Genomic DNA, 20,730 nt, shown 5'->3' with positions numbered 1-20,730 from the left:
CTTGTCAGCTCAGGGATTTGGTCCAGCAACCTGGCCCAACACTCTAACCACTTGGCTACCTGCCGCCACTATGGCTACCTACTGCCCCTATAGGGGGCCCAAGAGGCAGAACAAATACAAATCACATTTTTTAAATTATTTTATATAGTGAACATAACACATAACCATACCACCAAAACGAAAATGCATTTTACTTATGAGGAGGAAAACCGAGGTGAAATCAGTATGTTCAGGCCCCCTTTAAACTAGCCGCTCCCAACAAATGCATCAACCACACAGCATGTTTATAATGTCATGCCCACATCATCTGAAAGTAATTTGAAATCAAATCAGTTAGCAATATAATCAACATAAGAGATGATTTGGCATGTTATTTTTAATCAATGATTCCAAATGAGCACAAGAAGAAAGTTGTTTTGTCTGAACCTAGAAACGCCTTGAAACAGGTTTGTCAGAGAGGGACACAACCTAACATAGCACAATGGGGTCGAAAAACAGGTTTGATTGAGAGGATCACAACCTAACATACCACAATGAGATGGAAATAAAAAGGTTTGATTAAGAAGGGCCCAACCTAACATACCACAACTTGGCTCCCGAGTGGCGCAGCGGTCTAAGGCACTGCAGCTGAATGCAAGAGGTGTCACTGCAGACCCTGATTTGATTCCAGGCCTGTGTCACATCCGGCTGTGATTGGGAGTCCCATAGGGCGGCACACAATTAGCCCAGTGTCGTCCGGATTTGTCAGGGGTAGGCTGTCATTGTAAATAAGAATTTGTTCTTAACTGACTTGCCTAGATAAATCCCTCACGACGCCAGGACAGCGGAGTCAATCACCACCTTCCGGAGACACCTGAAACCCCACCTCTTTAAGGAATACCTAGGATAGGATAAAGTAACCCCCCCCCCTTAAAAGATTTAGATGCACTATTGTAAAGTGGTTGTTCCCCTGGATATCATAAGGTGAATCCACCAATTTGTAAGTCGCTCTGGATAAGAGCGTCTGCTAAATGACTTAAATGTAATGTAAATGTAATAAATAAAAGGTTCAATAAATAACAATGGGTTGAAAACAGGTTTGATTGAGAGGGGCCCAACCTAACAAAGGAAAACAACACAAAGAATACATCTTAAAAAGTATTACATTTAACATAATAAAAAAGCTACAAAATATTTAGCTAAAAAAATTACAAATAATTCTAAATAGTCTGCCATCATTTATAGAAAAAGCAGTTTAAATCTTCACAAAGCAGAGTCTTTTATTTACTACATCCAAGTTCAGGGTGTATGGAGATATTTCCACATATTGATTTAAGCTTGTTGATTACAATATCTACCAGTCCCTGACATACAGTAAAATACATAACCTAATCCCAGTCAATACAGTTGATGTTGAAGTATTCATATACCTTTTACAACTCACTTAAAGGATACCTCAATGGGAAGTGTTACCAATATCACTCACTTTTAAAAATCATAGCTATTCTTTCAAAGTTAGAGTATGAACTTGTATATTTATGCAACTACATTTCAATTTACCCCACTCCATTTCAAATTATTCACAAGTTAACAATCAACAAGAAGGCTATACAGATGTCTGATGAATCAGTGGAGATTATGAAACCGGAACGGTATCTATATAGGTGAAGGGTGTGGTGGGTTGAGTGCTAGGGGCGGGTTGAGTGTCAGTGGGGGGTTGAGTGTCAGTGGGGGGTTGAGTGTCAGTGGGGGGTTGAGGGCCAGTGGGGGTTTGAGGGCCAGGGGGGTTTGAGTGTCAGGGGGGTTTGAGTGTCAGTGGGGGTGGGTTGAGTGTCAGTGGGGGGTTGAGTGTCAGTGGGGGGTTGAGTGTCAGTGGGGGGTTGAGGGCCAGTGGGGGTTTGAGTGTCAGGGGAGGGTTGAGGGCCAGTGGGGGTTTGAGTGTCAGGGGGGGTTTGAGTGTCAGTGGGGGTTTGAGTGTCAGTGGGGGTTTGAGTGCCAGTGGGGGATTGAGTGTCAGGGGAGGGTTGAGGGCCAGTGGGGGATGGGGTGCCAGTGGGGGGTTGAGTGTCAGGGGGGGTTTGAGTGCCAGTGGGGGTTTGAGTGCCAGTGGGGGTTTGAGTGTCAGGGGAGGGTTGAGTGGTAGTATAGGATTGCTGGTCCCCACACTGGGCGCCGCTACATTTTGTGAAATGTTTCACTGTTATCTTCAGAGGTCCAAGGCCATTATTGCTTATTTGCCTCAAGAACTGAAATACAACAAATAAATTTATGTATATGTTACTTTAAATGTGTAAAAACAATGAATCAAATAGAATTGCCTGTATATGTATAGATCCCCATCTTATTGGTAAATCTACACATTTACAGGGGAATCTATAGATTTACCAGATAGGCAAAGATTTTTGGTAAATGTTTAAAGAGGCCTTTTGAACATCAGTAAGATTTTATGCAGGCAGATAGTAGCATGGGTCTGTGTGTATGGGGCCAAGTTACATTTTGGGCCAAATAAGTAACGTGGGGATTTTAGATCAACAGAAAGCTCTTGGTGACATCTATCTAGGTCAAAACCAACACTATCAATCATGTTGCTTTAGCCCTCGTGTCAAGTTCTCACCAAAACTCTCCACCAGCATGGCTCCTCTGCATGCCTCATAGCTAACTCGTGAGCAAAACGAAAACAAAAAAGTAATTAATCTAACACACTGATTTCAAAATACAAAAGCAGGTCCTTGTCCTGGGTGGATCTAACCTATCGCTTTCTATTGATCTAAAAGAACCAAGATGGCCCAACATTGTAATCTTGCACACACATACATGATACTATCTGCCTGCATTAGCCTACCACTGTTCAAAAGGCTTCCCTTTACACAGTCAGCAGGAGATCTACAGATTCTCTTGGAAAGTCACCAGCATGACCTGGAATCTATAGATTTACAGTTTTTAACCATTTACCGTAACGTTGGAATTTAAAATACATTTTATTAATTCCAATTCTTCATCCTGTTTACTATTTTGATTCAAAATTACAAAAGGAATTGGAATTTATCAAGCATTCAATTCTGAATTGATACCAACCTGACAGAGGGACGACAGACACAGGGACGACAGACAGGGACGACAGACACAGGGACGACAGACACAGGGACGACAGACACAGGGACGACAGACACAGGGACGACAGACACAGGGACGACAGACACAGGGACGACAGACACAGGGACGACAGACAGATTGTCAACATACCTCCTCAATGTTTGAAACGAGTGCATCGTTATCCAGATTTTCATAGCTGGATAAATTCACCGCTGCATGTGCAAACGTGGTCAGGTCTGAGGAAGATGGAAGTAATGAGACACATAAATAGTTAAGGTCAATGTTCAGGGAGTATATACTATATATTTCTGCAACGCTGTGATTTTTGGATCCCTTCCCTTGTACAGTGCCTTCAGAAAGTATTCACACCCACACTTTGTTGTGTTAAAGCCTACATTTACAATGGATTAAATTGAGATTTTTTGGTCATCGGTTTACACACAACACCCCATAATGTCAAAGTGGAATTATACATTTTTACAAATTAATAAACAATGAAAAGCTGAAATGTCTTGAGTCAATAAGTATTCAATCCCTTTGTTATGGTAAGCCTACATAAGTTCAGGTGTAAAAATCTGCTGATCAAGCCACATAATAAGTTGGATGGACTCACTCTGGGTGAAATAATATTGTTTAACATGATTTCTGAATGACTACCTCATCTCTGTACCCAACACATACAATTATCTGTTAGGTCCCTCAGTCGAGTGGTGAATTTAAAACACAGATTCAACCACAAAGACCAGGGAGGTTTTCCAATGCCTCGCAAAGAAGGGCACCTATTGGTAAATGGGTAAAATTGAATATCCCTTTGAACATGGTGAAGTTATTAATTACACTTTGGATGGTGCATCAATACACCCAGTCACTACATAGATACAGGCGTCCTTCCTAACGCAGTTGCCGGAGAAGAAGGAAACGCGTAAGGATTTCACCAAGAGGCCAATGGTGAATTTAAAACAGTTACAGAGCTTAATGGCTGTGATAGGCGAAAACTGAGGATGGATCAACAACAGTGTAGTTACTCCACAAAACTAACCTAAATGACAGAGTGAAAAGAAGGAATCCTGTACATAATAAAAATATTCCAAAACATACTGCAAAAAAATGTGGCAAAGCAATTCACTTTATGTCCTGAATACAAAATGTTATGTTTTGGGCAAATCCACTACAACACATTACTGAGTACTGTGTGGTGGAGGGGCCAATATGATAATTATTGTACAATAATATTTACTGCTTAAATAGGAATCTGTTATGACAAATCAAGAGGCACCAGTCAGAATGAACAGTCTTAGTAATGCTAACCCTTAGGATTGCGCTACAGTTACGCTCAGGGTAATATGAGGATAGTAGGAATAATAATTAATTTAATATCTGAAGGAATGCTTTCCTTTGAGCTTTTAGAGATCGTTTGATTGTTTTCTACATTGTACAACACACTATATTGTACAGTACCAGTCAAAAGTCTGGACACACCTACTCATTCCAGGGTTTTTCTTTATTTTTACTATTTTCTACATTGTAGATTAATAGTGAAGACAAAAAAACTATGAAATAACACATATGGAAACATGTAGTAACCAAGTGTTAAACAAATCAAAATATATTTTATATTTGAGATTCTTCAAAGCAGCCACCCTTTGCTGTGATGACAGCTTTGCACACTCTTGGCATTCTCTCAACCAGCTTCATGAGGTTGGCTGGATTGTATTTCAATTAACAGGTGTGCCTTGTTAAAATTTAATTTGTGGAATTTCTTTCCTTCTTAATGCATTTGAGCCAATCAGTTGTGTTGTGACAAGGTAGGGGTGGTATACAGAAGATAGCCCTATTTGGTAAAAGACCAAGTCCATATTATTGCAATAACAGCTCAAATAAGCAAAGAGAAATGACAGTCCATCATTACGTTAAGACATGAAGGTCAGTAAATCCATAAAATGTCAAGAACTTTGAAAGTTTCTTCAAGTGCAGTCGCAAAAACCATCAAGCGCTATGATGAAACTGGCTCTCATGAGGACCGCCACAGGAAAATAAGTTACCAGCCTCAGAAATTGCAGCCCAAATAAATGCTTCAGAGTTCAAGTAACAGCCACATCTCAACATCAACTGTTCAGAGGAGACTGTGTGAATCAGGCCGTCATGGTCAAATTGCTGCAAAGAAACCCCTACTAAAGGACATAAGAAGAAGAGACTTGCTTGGGCCAAAAAACATGAGCAATGGACATTAGACCGGTGGAAATCTGTTCTTTTGTCTGATGAGTCCAAATTTTAGATTTTTGGTTCCAACCACCGTGTCTTTGTGAGATGCAGAGTAGGTGAACAGATGATCTCTGCATGTGTGGTTCCCACCGTGAAGCATGGAGGAGGAGGTGTGATGGTGTGGGGGTGCTTTGCTAGTGACACTGTCAGTGATTTAATTAGAATTCAAGGCAAAGTTAACCAGCATGACTACCACAGCATTCTGCAGCAATTCGCCATCCCATCTGGCTTGCTCTTAGTGGGATTGTCATTTGTTTTTCATCAGGACAATGATCCAACACACCTCCAAGTTGTGTATGAGCTATTTTACCAATAAGGAGAGGGATGGAGTGCTGCATCAGATGACCTGGCCTCCACAATCACCCAACCTCTATCCTCCTGATTCCTGCTTACAAGCAAAAATTAAAGCAGGAAGCACCAGTGACTCGGTCTATAAAAAAGTGGTCAGATGAAGCAGATGCCAAACTACAGGACTGTTTTGCTATCACAGACTGGAACATGTTCTGGGATTCTTCCGATGGCATTGAGGAGTACACCACATCAGTCACTGGCTTTATCAATAAGTGCATCGAGGACGTCGTCCCCACAGTGACTGTACGTACATACCCCAACCAGAAGCCATGGATTACAGGCAACATTCGCACTGAGCTAAAGGGTAGAGCTGCCGCTTTCAAGGTACGGGACTCCAACCCGGAAGCTTACAAGAAATCCTACTATGCCCTGCGACGAACCATTAAACAGGCAAAGCGTCAATACAGGGCTAACATTGAATCATACTACACAGCTGCGAGCTAACCCAGTGACACGAGCCTACCAGATGAGCTAAATGCCTTTTATACTCGCTTCGAGGCAAGCAACACTGAGGCATGCATGAGAGCATCAGCTGTTCCGGACGACTATGTGATCATGCTCGCCGTAGCTGACGTGAGTAAGACCTTTAACCTGTTAGGGCTAGGGGGCAGTATTGACACGGCCGGATAAAAAACGTACCCGATTTAATCTGGTTACTACTCCTGCCCAGTAACGAGAATATGCATATAATTATTGGCTTTGGATAGAAAACACCCTAGAGTTTCTAAAACTGTTTGAATGGTGTCTGTGAGTATAACAGAACTCATATGGCAGGCCAAAACCTGAGAAGATTCCATGCAGGAAGTGGCCTGTCTGACAACTTGTGTTTCATCTTGGCTCTTTTTATTGAAGACTGATGATCTTTGCAAGAACGTGACACTTCCTACGGCTCCCATAGGCTCTCAGAGCCCGGGAAAAAGCTGAACGATATCGAGGCAGCCTCTGGCTGAAACACATTATCGCTTTTGGCAAGTGGCCGATCAGAGTACTATGGGCTTAGGCGCGTGCCCGAGTCGACCGAATGCTTTATTTTCTTTCGTCTGTTTACCTAAACGCAGATTCCCGGTCGGAATATTATCGCTTTTTTATGAGAAAAATGGCATAAAAATTGATTTTAAACAGCGGTTGACATGCTTCGAAGTACGGTAATTGAATATTTAGAATTTTTTTGTCACAAATTGCGCCATGCTCGTCACCCTTATTTACCCTTTCGGATAGTGTCTTGAACGCATGAACAAAACGCCGCTGTTTGGATATAACTATGGATTATTTTGAACCAAACCAACATTTGTTATTGAAGTAGAAGTCCTGGGAGTGCATTCTGACGAAGACAGCAAAGGTAATAACATTTTTCTTATAGTAAATCTGACTTTGATGAGTGCTAAACTTGCTGGGTGTCTAAATAGCTAGCCCTGTGATGCCGGGCTATCTACTGAGAATATTGCAAAATGTGCTTTCACCGAAAAGCTATTTTAAAATCGGACATATCGAGTGCATAGAGGAGTTCTGTATCTATAATTCTTAAAATAATTGTTATGCTTTTTGTGAACGTTTATCGTGAGTAATTTAGTAAATTCACCGGCAGTGTTCGGTGGGAATGCTAGTCACATGCTAGTCACATGCTAATGTTAAAAGCTGGTTTTTGATATAAATATGAACTTGATTGAACAAAACATGCATGTATTGTATAACATAATGTCCTAGGGTTGTCATCTGATGAAGATCATCAAAGGTTAGTGCTACATTTAGCTGTGGTTTGGGTTTATGTGACATTATATGCTAGCTTGAAAAATGGGTGTCTGATTATTTCTGGCTGGGTACTCTGCTGACATAATCTAATGTTTTGCTTTCGTTGTAAAGCCTTTTTGAAATCGGACAGTGTGGTTAGATTAACGAGAGTCTTATCTTTAAAATGGTGTAAAATAGTCATATGTTTGAAAAAGTTTTTGCATTTCAGGAATTTGAATAACGCGCCACGGGATTACACTGGCTGTTGAGTAGGTGGGACGCTTGCCCATAGAGGTTAAAAAGGTCAACATTCACAAGGCTGCGGGGCCAGACGGATTACCAGGACGTGTGCTCCGGGCATGTGCTGACCAACTGGCCATGAAGTGCTTTGAAAGGCTGGTAATGGCTCACATCAACACCATTATCCCAGAAACCCTAGACCCACTCCAATTTGCATACCGCCCAAACAGATCCACAGATGATGCAATCTCTATTCCACACTGCCCTTTCCCACCTGGACAAAAGGAACACTTATGTGAGAATGCTATTCATTGACTACAGCTCAGCGTTCAACACCATAGTACCCTCAAAGCTCACCACTAAGCTAAGGATCCTGGGACTAAACACCTCCCTCTGCAACTGGATCCTGGACTTCCTGACGGGCCGCCCCCAGGTGGTGAGGGTAGGTAGCAACACATCTGCCACGCTGATCCTCAACACTGGAGCCTCCCAGGGGTGCATGCTCAGTCCCCTCCTGTACTCCCTGTTCACCCACGACTGCATGGCCAGGCATGACTCCAACACCATCATTATGTTTGCAGACGACACAACAGTGGTAGGCCTGATCACCGACAACGACAAGACAGCCTATAGGGAGGAGGTCAGAGACCTTTGATGTCTTCACTATTATTCTACAACGTAGAAAATAGTAAAAATAAAAACCCTTGAATGAGTAGGTGTGTTCAAACTTTTGACTGGTACTGTATATGAATAACATGATGATGATTGGGAATGTTCAAAAGAGGATCATGAGCTAGGATTGTTACGATCACAGACAGAAAGAATGCATGCCTTGCTCAGGAAGTAAATGGAATTGAATACAATAACATCTGGGCTGTATGTAAGTACTGTAAATCACTTTGGGCTAATACATTCTATATTAAGAACTAACTAAGTTGATGGCAAGCAAACTTTGTTAGTCACATTTGGCCCACAATGTACATTTGACATAAAAACTAAATTCCCACGTACTTGCTGCAGGAAACATTGTTGTTGTTGGTTGGACGGTTGTGGGTGTTGATGTATCCTCTGAGACACCAGTTGTGGGTGTTAATGTTGTCGTTGTATCTTCCGGGACAACGGTTGTCATTGATGTGTAATCCGCGAAAGCAGTTGTGGTTGTAGGTGTTGTGGTTGTGAATGCATACCCAGGGACAGCAGTTGATGTTGTAGAAGTTGTGGTTGATGGTGCCAACAACGGGTTAGTAGTAAAGGTTATGGAACTTGTGGTTGATGTTGTAAACGGTGGGTTAGCTGTTGTGAAGAAAGAATTGATGAAGCAAAAACAGATTATCATCAATGCTGATTAAACAAATGTACAGCCTGTTGCACAATTTTGTGAAAGACTTGGTGTTAACCACTCAATCCCAAATGTTTGCAATGCTGTGGACTTTGAATAGAGTGGAGGATGTGTTGCCACAAGAAATATAGCCTGAATGTCCAATAATAAGTTAATGCTGTCATAACAAAAACGGAGAACTGTAACAGTCATATCATTGCAACAGTGGATGCTGTTTGACTAAATGTAAACAAGCGTGCGTCTCTTCTACCACCACAAGTTGACTGGATAAAAGTAGACATTTAATTTAGGTTCCGAACAATATACGTATATAAGGCTCTATGATTGGCTGGCGTTTTTAATTTAAAAAAAATCAAAATGTAACCTTTATTTAAACTAGGCAAGTCTTCCCTATGGCTCAGTTGGTAGAGCATGGTGTTTGCAACGCCAGCCTGGTGTGTGCAACGCCAGGGTTGTGGGTTCGATTCCCACGGGGGGCCAGTACAAAACAAACAAACAAAAAATGTATGAAATGTATGTATTCACTACTGTAAGTCGCTCTGGATAAGCGCGTCTGCTAAATGACTAAAATGTAAATGTAAAAATGTCAGTTAAGAACAAATTCTTATTGACAATGATGGCCTACACCGGCCAAACCCGGACGACACTGGGCCAATTGTGCGTCGCCCTATGGGATACAGCCTGGATTCAAACTAGGGGGTCTGCTAGGCACTGAGATGCAGTGCCTAAGACCGCTGCACCAGGGGGTCTGTAGTGATGCCTCTAGCACCGAGATGCAGTGCCTAAGACCGCTGCACCAGGGGGTCTGTAGTGACACCTCTAGCAATGAGATGCAGTGCCTTAGACCGCTGCACCACTCGGGAGCCCAGTGTTAAGGCTGCGCTAGTGTCAAAACGCACGCTCTGGCTAATTTCGACTTGTGAAAGTCAGCGCTCTGATATTTTCCAACCCTGGCGCCAATTTACCTGCCTTATCAGCTTGCTTGCTCTGAGGGGTGGACATATTTGAGGTGTGTCCTTAAAAACGCTGGCAAATGTGCCAATTTCAAGCAGGGCTACTGTTGATATTTCAGACTCACCAAAAGCTGGTCTTGGCAGTAACACAATTGGTTATGGCATTGATCTTGCCAGCAGACGCACACAGTAGCTTAATCAGTAGCCTTTAACCAATGTTTTATTAAAATATCACAAGCAGCAAAACAGTCAACAGGCGTTCACGTTTTTTCTTTATATTGGACATTATTTTGTCCATGCAGCTTCAGTGAAAAGTTTGGATTCAGTAGGTCTATGTGTGATGCCCATTGAATGGAAGGTGTCAGTGACTGTAGGAAGTCTGTCTAGGTCAAGTTATTACAATAGAATGAAAGGTGTCAGCGACTGTAGGAAGTCTGTCTAGGTCAAGTTATTACAATAGAATGAAAGGTGTCAGTGACTAGGAAGTCTGTCTAGGTCAAGTTATTACAATAGAATGAAAGGTGTCAGTGACTGTAGGAAGTCTGTCTAGGTCAAGTTATTACAATAGAATGAAAGGTGTCAGTGACCGTAGCAAGTCTGTTTAGGAACTGCTTATTAGAATGCTTATTGTTTTTCCTTTATCATTTTGTAAAAAAAAATGTCATCTTCCACTTTCAAGCTTTAGGACCTAACTGTTAAATCGCGGTAATTCCTTGGTGCTGAATCCGCTTGTTGCCATGGCTATTGGCCTGTTAGTTTGTTTATCTTTCTAGTGGCAAAGTCACAAACAGGCCATAACAACAGTGATAGTAGGTGAATCTTAATTTTACGTTTGGGCAACGTCCAACTGTCCATGGCTCAAATATGCAGTGAATTTTCGAAATGCAACTGAAATGCGTGTAGATGAATATTTCCACATTGAAGCCAATAAAAAAAAAGGATTATATTTTTGTTATAACTAGACCTATTGTAGGGTTACTGTCTGCTATTTAATAATCTATATTCAGTGAATGAACATCCATGCCTCCTGCCATGTGCACACATTGCCTTATGCTCATGGAACGAGAAATGCAATTTATGATGTCATGCTTCTGATAAATATCCTATTTTGAAATAAGGAGTGGCTGTGGTTCTGGATCTTCTGGAACACAGAAGTTTTGGACTAAAGATAGAGATTTCTGCACATGTTTAGGATCCGCTGCAGATTATTAATTTGGGGACAGGTTGAAAAGCATTAAACATTTATGGCAATTTAGCTAGCTAGCTTGCACATGCTAGCTAATTTGTCCTATTTAGCTAGCTTGCTGTTGCTAGCTAATTTGTCCTGGAAATATAAACATTGAGTTGTTATTTTACCTGAAATGCACAAGGTCCGCTACTCCGACAATTAATCCACATATAAAACGGTCAACCGAATCATTTCTAGTCATCTCTCCTCCTTACAGGATTTTTCTTCTTTGAATTTATATGGTGATTGGCATCTAAACTTTCATAGTATTACTGTGACAACACAGTTCGTCTTTCAATCACCCACTTGGGTATAACAAATGAGGAGATGGCACTTGGGTATCTGCTTCTATAAACCAATGAGGAGATGGGAGAGGCAGGATTTGCAGCACGATCTGCGTCACAAATAGAACTGATATTTTATTCCTTGGTAACGCAGACACTCGTTGACGCTCGCGAGCAGTGTAGTCGGGGTGTTAGTTTTGAGAAATACGTTTCCAGAGGGGCTGGTGGTGAAAACTCAGTTTATATTCATTTACTTTTATTTAACTTGGCAAGTCAGTTAAGAACAAATTACAATGAGCCTACGTAGCCTCGGCCATATAAACATTATTGTTGTTTAAAAAACAGATTGTTTTTCGTTTAATTTGATTTAAAAAAAAAAATCTAATTTATTAAAGATTCACCATCCATGGGTTTATTTCGTCTGCTATTTCTGGAGAAGTGCAATTATGATCTGTAAGATGGTTCCATGTTTATAAAACATTACATTTGTGAGTGGTATACCGGTCAGTGGATTTTCCCCCTTACTCTTTATATTGGATATTTATCCAGCTCCTGTGAAAAGTGTTGATGTGTGTAAAACCCTCCATAGTCTAAGTTGCTTTGTCTGTATTATATGCCTACTCCCGCGGGAGTAATGACGGTGCCTGTTACTATGTTTATAGACATGGCCTATTTAAAACAAGTTGTTTTGGGTTTTAATTAGAATTTGATTGGAATTATACACTGTATTTTTAGGCCTTATCAATAACCTAGGGAATTTAATCTTGCTTAGTGACTACGTTTGGCATGTCCATGTCCAGACTGCAATTTATAGTAGGCCTAGCCCCTATAACAGTGCGAATACTATTTAGCCTATTTTTAACAACGTATTTCCATAATGTATGCAACTCGGATATGCTCAAATCTGACAAAGATTCCAATGTGGATTGAAAGATCGGGTTGTGCGTCATATCAGAAGCATATCATAGATGTGTACACACTTTATTTGATGATAAGATTACGTCAACGTTTATGGTTAAAATAATCTTCATTTTCTGCAACCAATTACCAGTTTAAAGTACACATCAACTGGACAAAAGTAATTAAATAGCTATCAATTAACACAATTTGTGTCATCATTCCTACAAAGCGATTTTTTTGTGAAACTCACTTTGACCAATAAAACACGGTGTATAGGCTCGCTAGATAAGGCACAATAGCCTTGACTGAATCTCAACATACCAATACCTACATTGATATATATTGACTGCACAAAAAATAGGATTCAGAAGTGCCTACTTACTCGTGAATTGCCCCGAGGACAGGGCGAACGCTCCAACAAAGAGAATCAAATAAAGCATTGTGAATGTGGGCAGTAGAGAAAGGTTCGTTAGCAACACAAACAAACGTATTTATTTCAGTGTCTGTTTAATTTTTTTTCAGATCTGTCTAGTATTATACTGGTTGAAAGTGGGAGTGGTCTGGTCATCTAGAAACCTGATACCTCCTCTCTTTTCACCTGTGTGTGATTAAAACATCAGGAGAGACGTTGCACGGACCTGTGGAATTCAATGTTTATTGTCCCATCAAAACAAAGGTGCTACATACAGTGAGCTCCAAAAGTATTGGGACAATGACATTTTTTTTCTTCTAGTTTTGGCTCTATAATCCAGCACTTTGGATTTTAAATTATACAATAATCCTGAATGAATCGTGAATAATGACGATTGAGAAAGTTACAGAGGCATAAATATCATACCCCTGTTTACTAACCTGCCCTGTTATTGTAATGGTGAGATGTTAGCATGTCTTGGTGGTATGATATAAAATGCTAACCTCCCCTGTTATTGTAATGGTGAGAGGTTAGCATGTCTTGGGGGTATGATATAAAATGCTAACCTCCCCTGTTATTGTAATGGTGAGAGGTTAGCATGTCTTGGGGGTATGATATAAAATACTAACCTCCCCTGTTATTGTAATGGTGAGAGGTTAGCATGTGTTGGGGGTATGATATAAAATGCTAACCTCCCCTGTTATTGTAATGGTGAGAGGTTAGCATGTCTTGGGGGTATGATATTAAATGCTAACCTCCCCTGTTATTGTAATGGTGAGAGGTTAGCATGTCTTGGGGGTATGATATTAAATGCTAACCTCCCCTGTTATTGTAATGGTGAGAGGTTAGCATGTCTTGGGGGTATGATATTAAATGCTAACCTCCCCTGTTATTGTAATGGTGAGAGGTTAGCATGTCTTGGGGGTATGATATAAAATACTAACCTCCCCTGTTATTGTAATGGTGAGAGGTTAGCATGTCTTGGGGGTATGATATAAAATACTAACCTCCCCTGTTATTGTAATGGTGAGAGGTTAGCATGTGTTGGGGGTATGATATAAAATGCTAACCTCCCCTGTTATTGTAATGGTGAGAGGTTAGCATGTCTTGGGGGTATGATATTAAATGCTAACCTCCCCTGTTATTGTAATGGTGAGAGGTTAGCATGTCTTGGGGGTATGATATTAAATGCTAACCTCCCCTGTTATTGTAATGGTGAGAGGTTAGCATGTCTTGGGGGTATGATATAAAATGCTAACCTCCCCTGTTATTGTAATGGTGAGAGGTTAGCATGTCTTGGGGGTATGATATTAAATGCTAACCTCCCCTGTTATTGTAATGGTGAGAGGTTAGCATGTCTTGGGGGTATGATATAAAATACTAACCTCCCCTGTTATTGTAATGGTGAGAGGTTAGCATGTCTTGGGGGTATGATATAAAATACTAACCTCCCCTGTTATTGTAATGGTGAGAGGTTAGCATGTCTTGGGGGTATGATATAAAATACTAACCTCCCCTGTTATTGTAATGGTGAGAGGTTAGCATGTGTTGGGGGTATGATATAAAATGCTAACCTCCCCTGTTATTGTAATGGTGAGAGGTTAGCATGTCTTGGGGGTATGATATAAAATGCTAACCTCCCCTGTTATTGTAATGGTGAGAGGTTAGCATGTCTTGGGGGTATGATATAAAATGCTAACCTCCCCTGTTATTGTAATGGTGAGAGGTTAGCATGTCTTGGGGGTATGATATTTGTGCGTCTAAATTTCTCACTCATCATTATTCATGATTCATTCAGGAACCGCATCCACATTAATGTAGTAGTGTTTAGAAATATAATATATTTTTTATTTTACAATGAAAGTGACTCCAAAATGACAACACATTTATTACTATTAATTTCTATTGGGCACAAAATATTCTGAAACACAACCAAATCAAACAGCAAATGCATCCAACAAATTTGTAGTCACAAGCTTGATGTAGTCATTGTGTGCCAAGTCTAGGACAAAAAGGCTTCTCAACAGTTTTTACCCCCAAGCCATAAGACTCCTGAACAGGTAACCAAATGGTTACCGAGACTATTTCCATTGTGTGCCCCCCCCCCCCCCCCAACCCCTCTTTAACACTGCTGCTACTCTCTGTTTATCTTATATGCATAGTCACTTTAACTATACATTCATGTACATACTACCTCAATTGGCCCGACCAACCAGCATTCCCACACATTAGCTAACTGGTCTATCTGCATTGTGTCCCACCACCCACCAACCCCTCTTTTTACGCTACTGCTTCTCTCTGTTTATCTTATATGCATAGTCACTTTAACCATACCTACATGTACATACTACCTCAATCAGACTGACTAACCGGTGTCTGTATATAGCCTTGCTACTCTTATTTTCAAATGTATTTTTACTGTTGTTTTATTTCTTTACTTACCTAAACACACACACACACACCTTTTTTTTCGCACTATTGGTTAGAGCCTGTAAGTAAGCGTTTCACTGTAAGGTCTACACCTGTTGTATTCGGCACACGTGACAAATAAACTTTGATTTGATTTGAATAGTTACATTTTTACTACTTTAATACACATATAAGGGAACTTGTCCCAATACTTTAGGTCCCCTAAAATAGGGGGACTATGTACAAAAAGTGCTGTAATTTCTAAACGGTTCACACGATATGGATGAAAATACCCTCAATTAAAATTGACAGCCTGCACGATAACCTCATAGTCATTGTATTATTTCAAATCCAAAGTGCTGGAGTACAGTGTCATTGTCCCAATACTTTTGGAGCATTCTGTAGAACCAATAGAGAACCAATATGTCATGATCGTCGTAATGATCGGACCAAACTGCAGCGGGGATGTGAATCATCTTCTTGATTTATTAAAGAAATGAACACTGAACGACGAAAAACAGTCCTGTACGGTACATGGAACAACCACCCACAAACACAAGAGAAAATAAACCCACTTAAATATGGCCTCCAATTAGAAGCAACGACAACCAGCTGCTTCTAATTGGAGGACGTTCCCAAAACTAACATAGAACTAGACAAACTAGAAAACCCACATAGAAATAGAAAACATAGAACATAAACCAAAAACCCCAAAACACACTAAACAAACACACCCCTGCCACGTCCTGACCAAACTACAATAACAAATAACCCCTTTTAATGGTCAGGACGTGACACAATAAGGGTTCATATATAACCCCTAAAATATCTTTAGTATTTTTTTTTTTTACCAGAACCCTCAATGATTGAATCTTTTTCTGAAAAGGGTTCTTACATACAGAACAATGGAATGTTCTAGGCGTAAAACTGGTATTTGTTCATTTCTCAAGTAAAGGATTAGCCAATGTCTTCTCAATCTTGAATAACTGCAACATGCTGTAACGTTGGTCGTATAGAGTGGACCAAAACGCAGCGGGAACGTGTGTACTCATCTTCTTTATTAGAAGGAAAAAACACAAACAAAATAACAAACAATTGACGACAAAGACAGTCCTGTAAGGCTAAACGCTATACACTGAACAACTACCCACAAACACAGTGACAAAAACCCCTTACTAAAATATGGCCTCCAATTAAAAGCAACGAAGAACAGCTGCTTCTAATTGAAGGCCAAACCAAAAACCCTAAACAAAGAAATAGACTAAATAGACCAGACATAGAACATTGCCCAAAAACACACTAAACAAACACCCCCTGCCACGCCCTGACCGAACTACAATAACAAACAACCCCTGTTACTGGTCAGGACGTGACACCTGCAGCACATTGTTTCCAAGGGCAAGGTGAATTACTGGAACTGAAACCAGAATGCTAACAGACAGGTTCTCTATGTAGATTTTAGATTTCTTCCTTCTTCCTTGTATAGTTCAGATTACTTTTCTGGCAGCAGAAGCAAACATAATAGCATTAATAGAGGCAATTTGCATTGTGTGTGTGTATGTGTGTATGTGCGTGCGTGTGTGTACCAAGGGTTTGTACTGAGTTGGGATTTTGAAGGTCTGTGCTCCTTTAACATGTAATACATTTCAAAAGGGTATAAAACGTATTAAAATGTGATCATTTTGGAGGTTGCGTACGTACATACAAAAAAATCAAATGTGTTGGCCCAATATATAACAAAAACAAGGATATCTCTAGCTACAATAACCACAGACACAAGCAAGAGACAGGCAAGAGACAGGCAAGAGACAGGCAGGAGACAGGCAAGAGACAGGTATGAGACAGGCAAGAGACAGGTATGAGACAGGCAGTTTTTAATATTTATTGTCTCTTTTCCTTCTTTTAATAAGGACGGTCACAATCTCCCACCTAACATGTTTTTCATTTCATGCCCACATTATCTGCAAAATATTTGGTAACAATTTATTTTGACTACATATCCATAATGCATTTATGACACAACAATAAGCGTTTCATGAATGTGCCATAACAGGTCCCAACCACATTATTGAAGGTTAATTCAATATATCCATAGCATATCTATAGCGCATTCATGTCATGCTATGCAAGAGCTCATTTTTAGGTACCTTAATAGATGCATCATTACAACGACAGCTTAGTGTCATCATTTTGGCTGTTCTCAAAAGTGTGCTTCTGCCATACCAGTGTTAATGAATATCTCAAAAGACGAAGCCACGTTTAGAAAATTACGTTTCAAGTTTTAACGTCACGTGCACAAGTACTGGGAAATGCCTTTCTTGTAAGCTCCAAACCCAACAATGCAGTAATCAATAAGAATGCAATACTAAAAATAACAAGGAAAAAAAAAAAAACATAATAAATTGAAATAAGTAGAACACGAGAAAGTGAGAAGCTACATACAGGGTCAGTTCCAGGGTCAGTTCCAATACCATATTTACAAGGTGCAGGGATACTGGAGTGGTAGAGGTAGATAGGTGTAGGGGTAAGGTGACTAGGCATCAGGAAATATGATGAAGAGAGTAGCAGCAGTGTAAAGGATGATTGTATATGAGCGTGCGTGCGTGTGTGTAGAGTCAGTATGAATGTGTGTGCATGTTATGTGTGTTTGAACAAATTAAGTGAGTGTGTGAGTGTGTGTGTGTGTGTGTGTGTGTGTGTGTGTGTGTGTGTGTGTGTGTGTGTGTGTGTGTGTGTGTGTGTGTGTGTGTGTGTGTGTGTGTGTCGGAGTGTCCGTGAGTGAGTGTGTACAGTCCTGTGAGTATGCGTAGAAACAAAAAGTGCAAATTAAATCAAATATATTGGCTATATATGGTGATATACAGAGCCGTGAAAAAGTATTTTCCCCCTTTCAGATTTTCTCTATTTGTGCATATTTTTGATATTGAATGTTATCAGATCTTCAACCAAAACCTAATATTAGATAAAGGGAACCTGAGTTTATGATTAACAAAACATTTTCTTGTTTTTATTTATTTAAAGTTATGCAACACCCAATTCCTCTGTGTGAAAAACTATTTGCCCATTTACGCTCAATAACTGGTTGTGCCACCTTTAGCTGCAATGACTGTAATCAAATGCTTCCTGTAGTTATTGATCAGTTATTTAGCAGTCTTATGGCTTGGTGGTAGAAGCTGTCTTGGAGCCTGTTTGTGTGAGGACCGATGCTACTGTACCGTTTGCCAGACGGTAGCAGAGTGAACAGTCAGTCTACGGCTTGGGTGGCTGAAGTCTTTCACCCTCTGTAGCGCATGGTGGTCAAAGGCGGTGCATTTGCCATACCAAGCGGTGATCCAGCCAGTCAAGATGCTCTCGATGGTGCAGCTGTATCTGTTTGAGGATCCAAGGTCCCATGCCTAGGGCTGTGGCGGTCGTGAAATTTTGTCAGCCGGTTATTGTCATGCGAAAGACTGCCAGTCTCACGATAAATGACCGTTAACTAACATAAACACATTTAACATCTCCATGCCTCCACGCCTCCAAGACGAATACAAGACGAATACAAGACGAATACAAGACGAATACAAGACGAATACAAGCCGCTGATGCTTGTGCCTTTGGAACGTCTAGATTTTAAAAAGTCTAATAAATCAGTTTAACATACACCATCACAATAAATCCATGATTTATTTTAGGCAGGTCAAAAGAAACATTATGATATGAAGAAAATGTATTTCAGAAGAACAGAATATGAGTTGGTCTACAGTATGTTATCTGGCTATGCACCATGCCATAGGCTGTAGGCTTGTTCATTTAGCAGTCCCTTGCCATTATTTTATATGATTTTATAATAAGGAGAATATAATAGAATTTCGCTGAATAAAATAGAAAGGATATTTTTCCCATTTCGGTGCAAGTGCACATATGAAGTGGCTATGTCGAGTGTAAACGTGATCATTTGATACAGGTCCTATAATACATTATTTTACGCTCAAGCCAGCTAGATTTAGAGTTATTTGGCAACTTTAGTTGTGAACGATACAAACCTTGGAGCTCTTGGGAAGCTCGTGGGAACAGGGACGATGGTGATCAGTTTGAAACATGTTGAGATTACAAACTGGCACAAGGACAGATTGAAAATATCCATGAACACACTTGCCGGGTGGTCTGCGCATGCTTTAACAACGCGCCCTGGTATTCCGTCTGATTGTTAACCTGTTTAATTGTTAACCTGTTTAAACACGCTTTGCTCACATCGGCCACAGAGAGCGAGATCACACAGTCATCCGTAAAAACGTGGGCTTTCACACAAGGCACCGTATTATATCCCTCAAAGCAGCATAAAGGGCATTTAGCTCGTTTGGGAGTCCTGCATCTACTATCTGAACCTATTTCAGTGTAAAGAATATATTTTTCATATGCAACGGAAGAAAAATAGGCCTGTTTATACTACAGTACTGTATGTTAGATCCATTGTACAGAATAGATAAAGAAACTGTCAAAATACAGTAAAATCTAAATCATAAGCCAAGAAACAAAATCAGTGATGTCTGTTGTTTTGTTCCGGACACAGTTTTTCATCGACATCACAGGTGATATTCTCCTTGGCCAGACAGTGGGGGAAATATCTTCTGGCATGACGCATCCACCCCTGACAGGACTCTGCTGGAATGTCACCTGTGGTGGAATATTCCATTCAAGTTAGAGAGACTTTGTCATTTCTTCAAACAATCATCTTTATTCAATATTGATTAATTATTGCAATAATGAAACCAGTCAACTCAACAGTCTTGACTGTTGGGCTGAGTAGCCTAACTGAAAACATATATTAAATAGGACCTACAAATGCTTAGTCAGGCTGGTTTCAACCCCTCCCATAAGTCACCCTGGTCCAACTGCTGGTTATCTGCACGGGATCTTGTTTTACTTCCAACCCACTTAGTTTCTCAGATGCCAGGATGATGAGACAATGAGGCATTGTTCTAAGCTCTTCCAGGCTATCTCTATCTCGGGTCACACACACCACATCTTGTACATGGAATGCCAGCTCTAGGTTTTTGTCACCAAGTCATTGTCAGCTCAAACTATCTCTAGCAAAACCGATGTCCTTGACCATTCGCCCAGACTAACTGCAGGAAGCTAGAGTGGAAACCACATCTTTACAGAAACACAGAATTAAACAGAACAGAAATATCCTACTATTTGTTAAGTATATAAGCGTTAACTATTAATATAAAAAAAAATCATGTAAATATGTAATTTTTCTATCACACACCACAGGCCTCCTCCATTGCCTGGAGAAGAGCCATACGTTCATGGGATTTGCGGTCATACATCTTCCAATGCCATGCTGAAAACAACTCCTCAATGGGGTTGAGAAATGGGGAATATTGTGGGAGATAGAGAATTTTAAACCTGGGATGGTCATGGATACCAGTTGCGGACCTGATCAGCCAAATGGAAACTCACGTTGTCCCAAGTTAGAACATACATTTGCTGCTCAGGATCACCTGGCCCTCTCTGCTCTGGCTGAAAAATATTCTCATGTAAGGTGTTCAGGAAATTAAGGAGAT

At 40.4% G+C, this 20,730-nt stretch overlaps 1 protein-coding gene across 1 annotated transcript; it reads right to left on the bottom strand.

The window, feature by feature from the left end:
* Positions 1-358: 358 nt before the first annotated feature.
* On the bottom strand, positions 359-12,894 carry LOC106574136 (putative uncharacterized protein DDB_G0290521). Its single transcript, XM_014149764.2, has 4 exons — positions 12,740-12,894; positions 8,665-8,946; positions 3,223-3,308; positions 359-2,225 (listed from the first exon to the last, which is right to left on the bottom strand). The coding sequence occupies exons 1-4, from the start codon at positions 12,795-12,797 to the stop codon at positions 1,722-1,724; spliced, it is 930 nt and encodes a 309-aa protein (XP_014005239.2). The 5' UTR covers positions 12,798-12,894; the 3' UTR covers positions 359-1,721.
* Positions 12,895-20,730: the final 7,836 nt, after the last annotated feature.

The sequence above is a fragment of the Salmo salar genome, chromosome ssa16 (genome assembly GCF_905237065.1).
Source record: "Salmo salar chromosome ssa16, Ssal_v3.1, whole genome shotgun sequence".
NCBI classification, from domain to species: Eukaryota; Metazoa; Chordata; class Actinopteri; order Salmoniformes; family Salmonidae; genus Salmo; species Salmo salar.
This window is presented reverse-complemented; position numbering and strand designations above follow the sequence as displayed.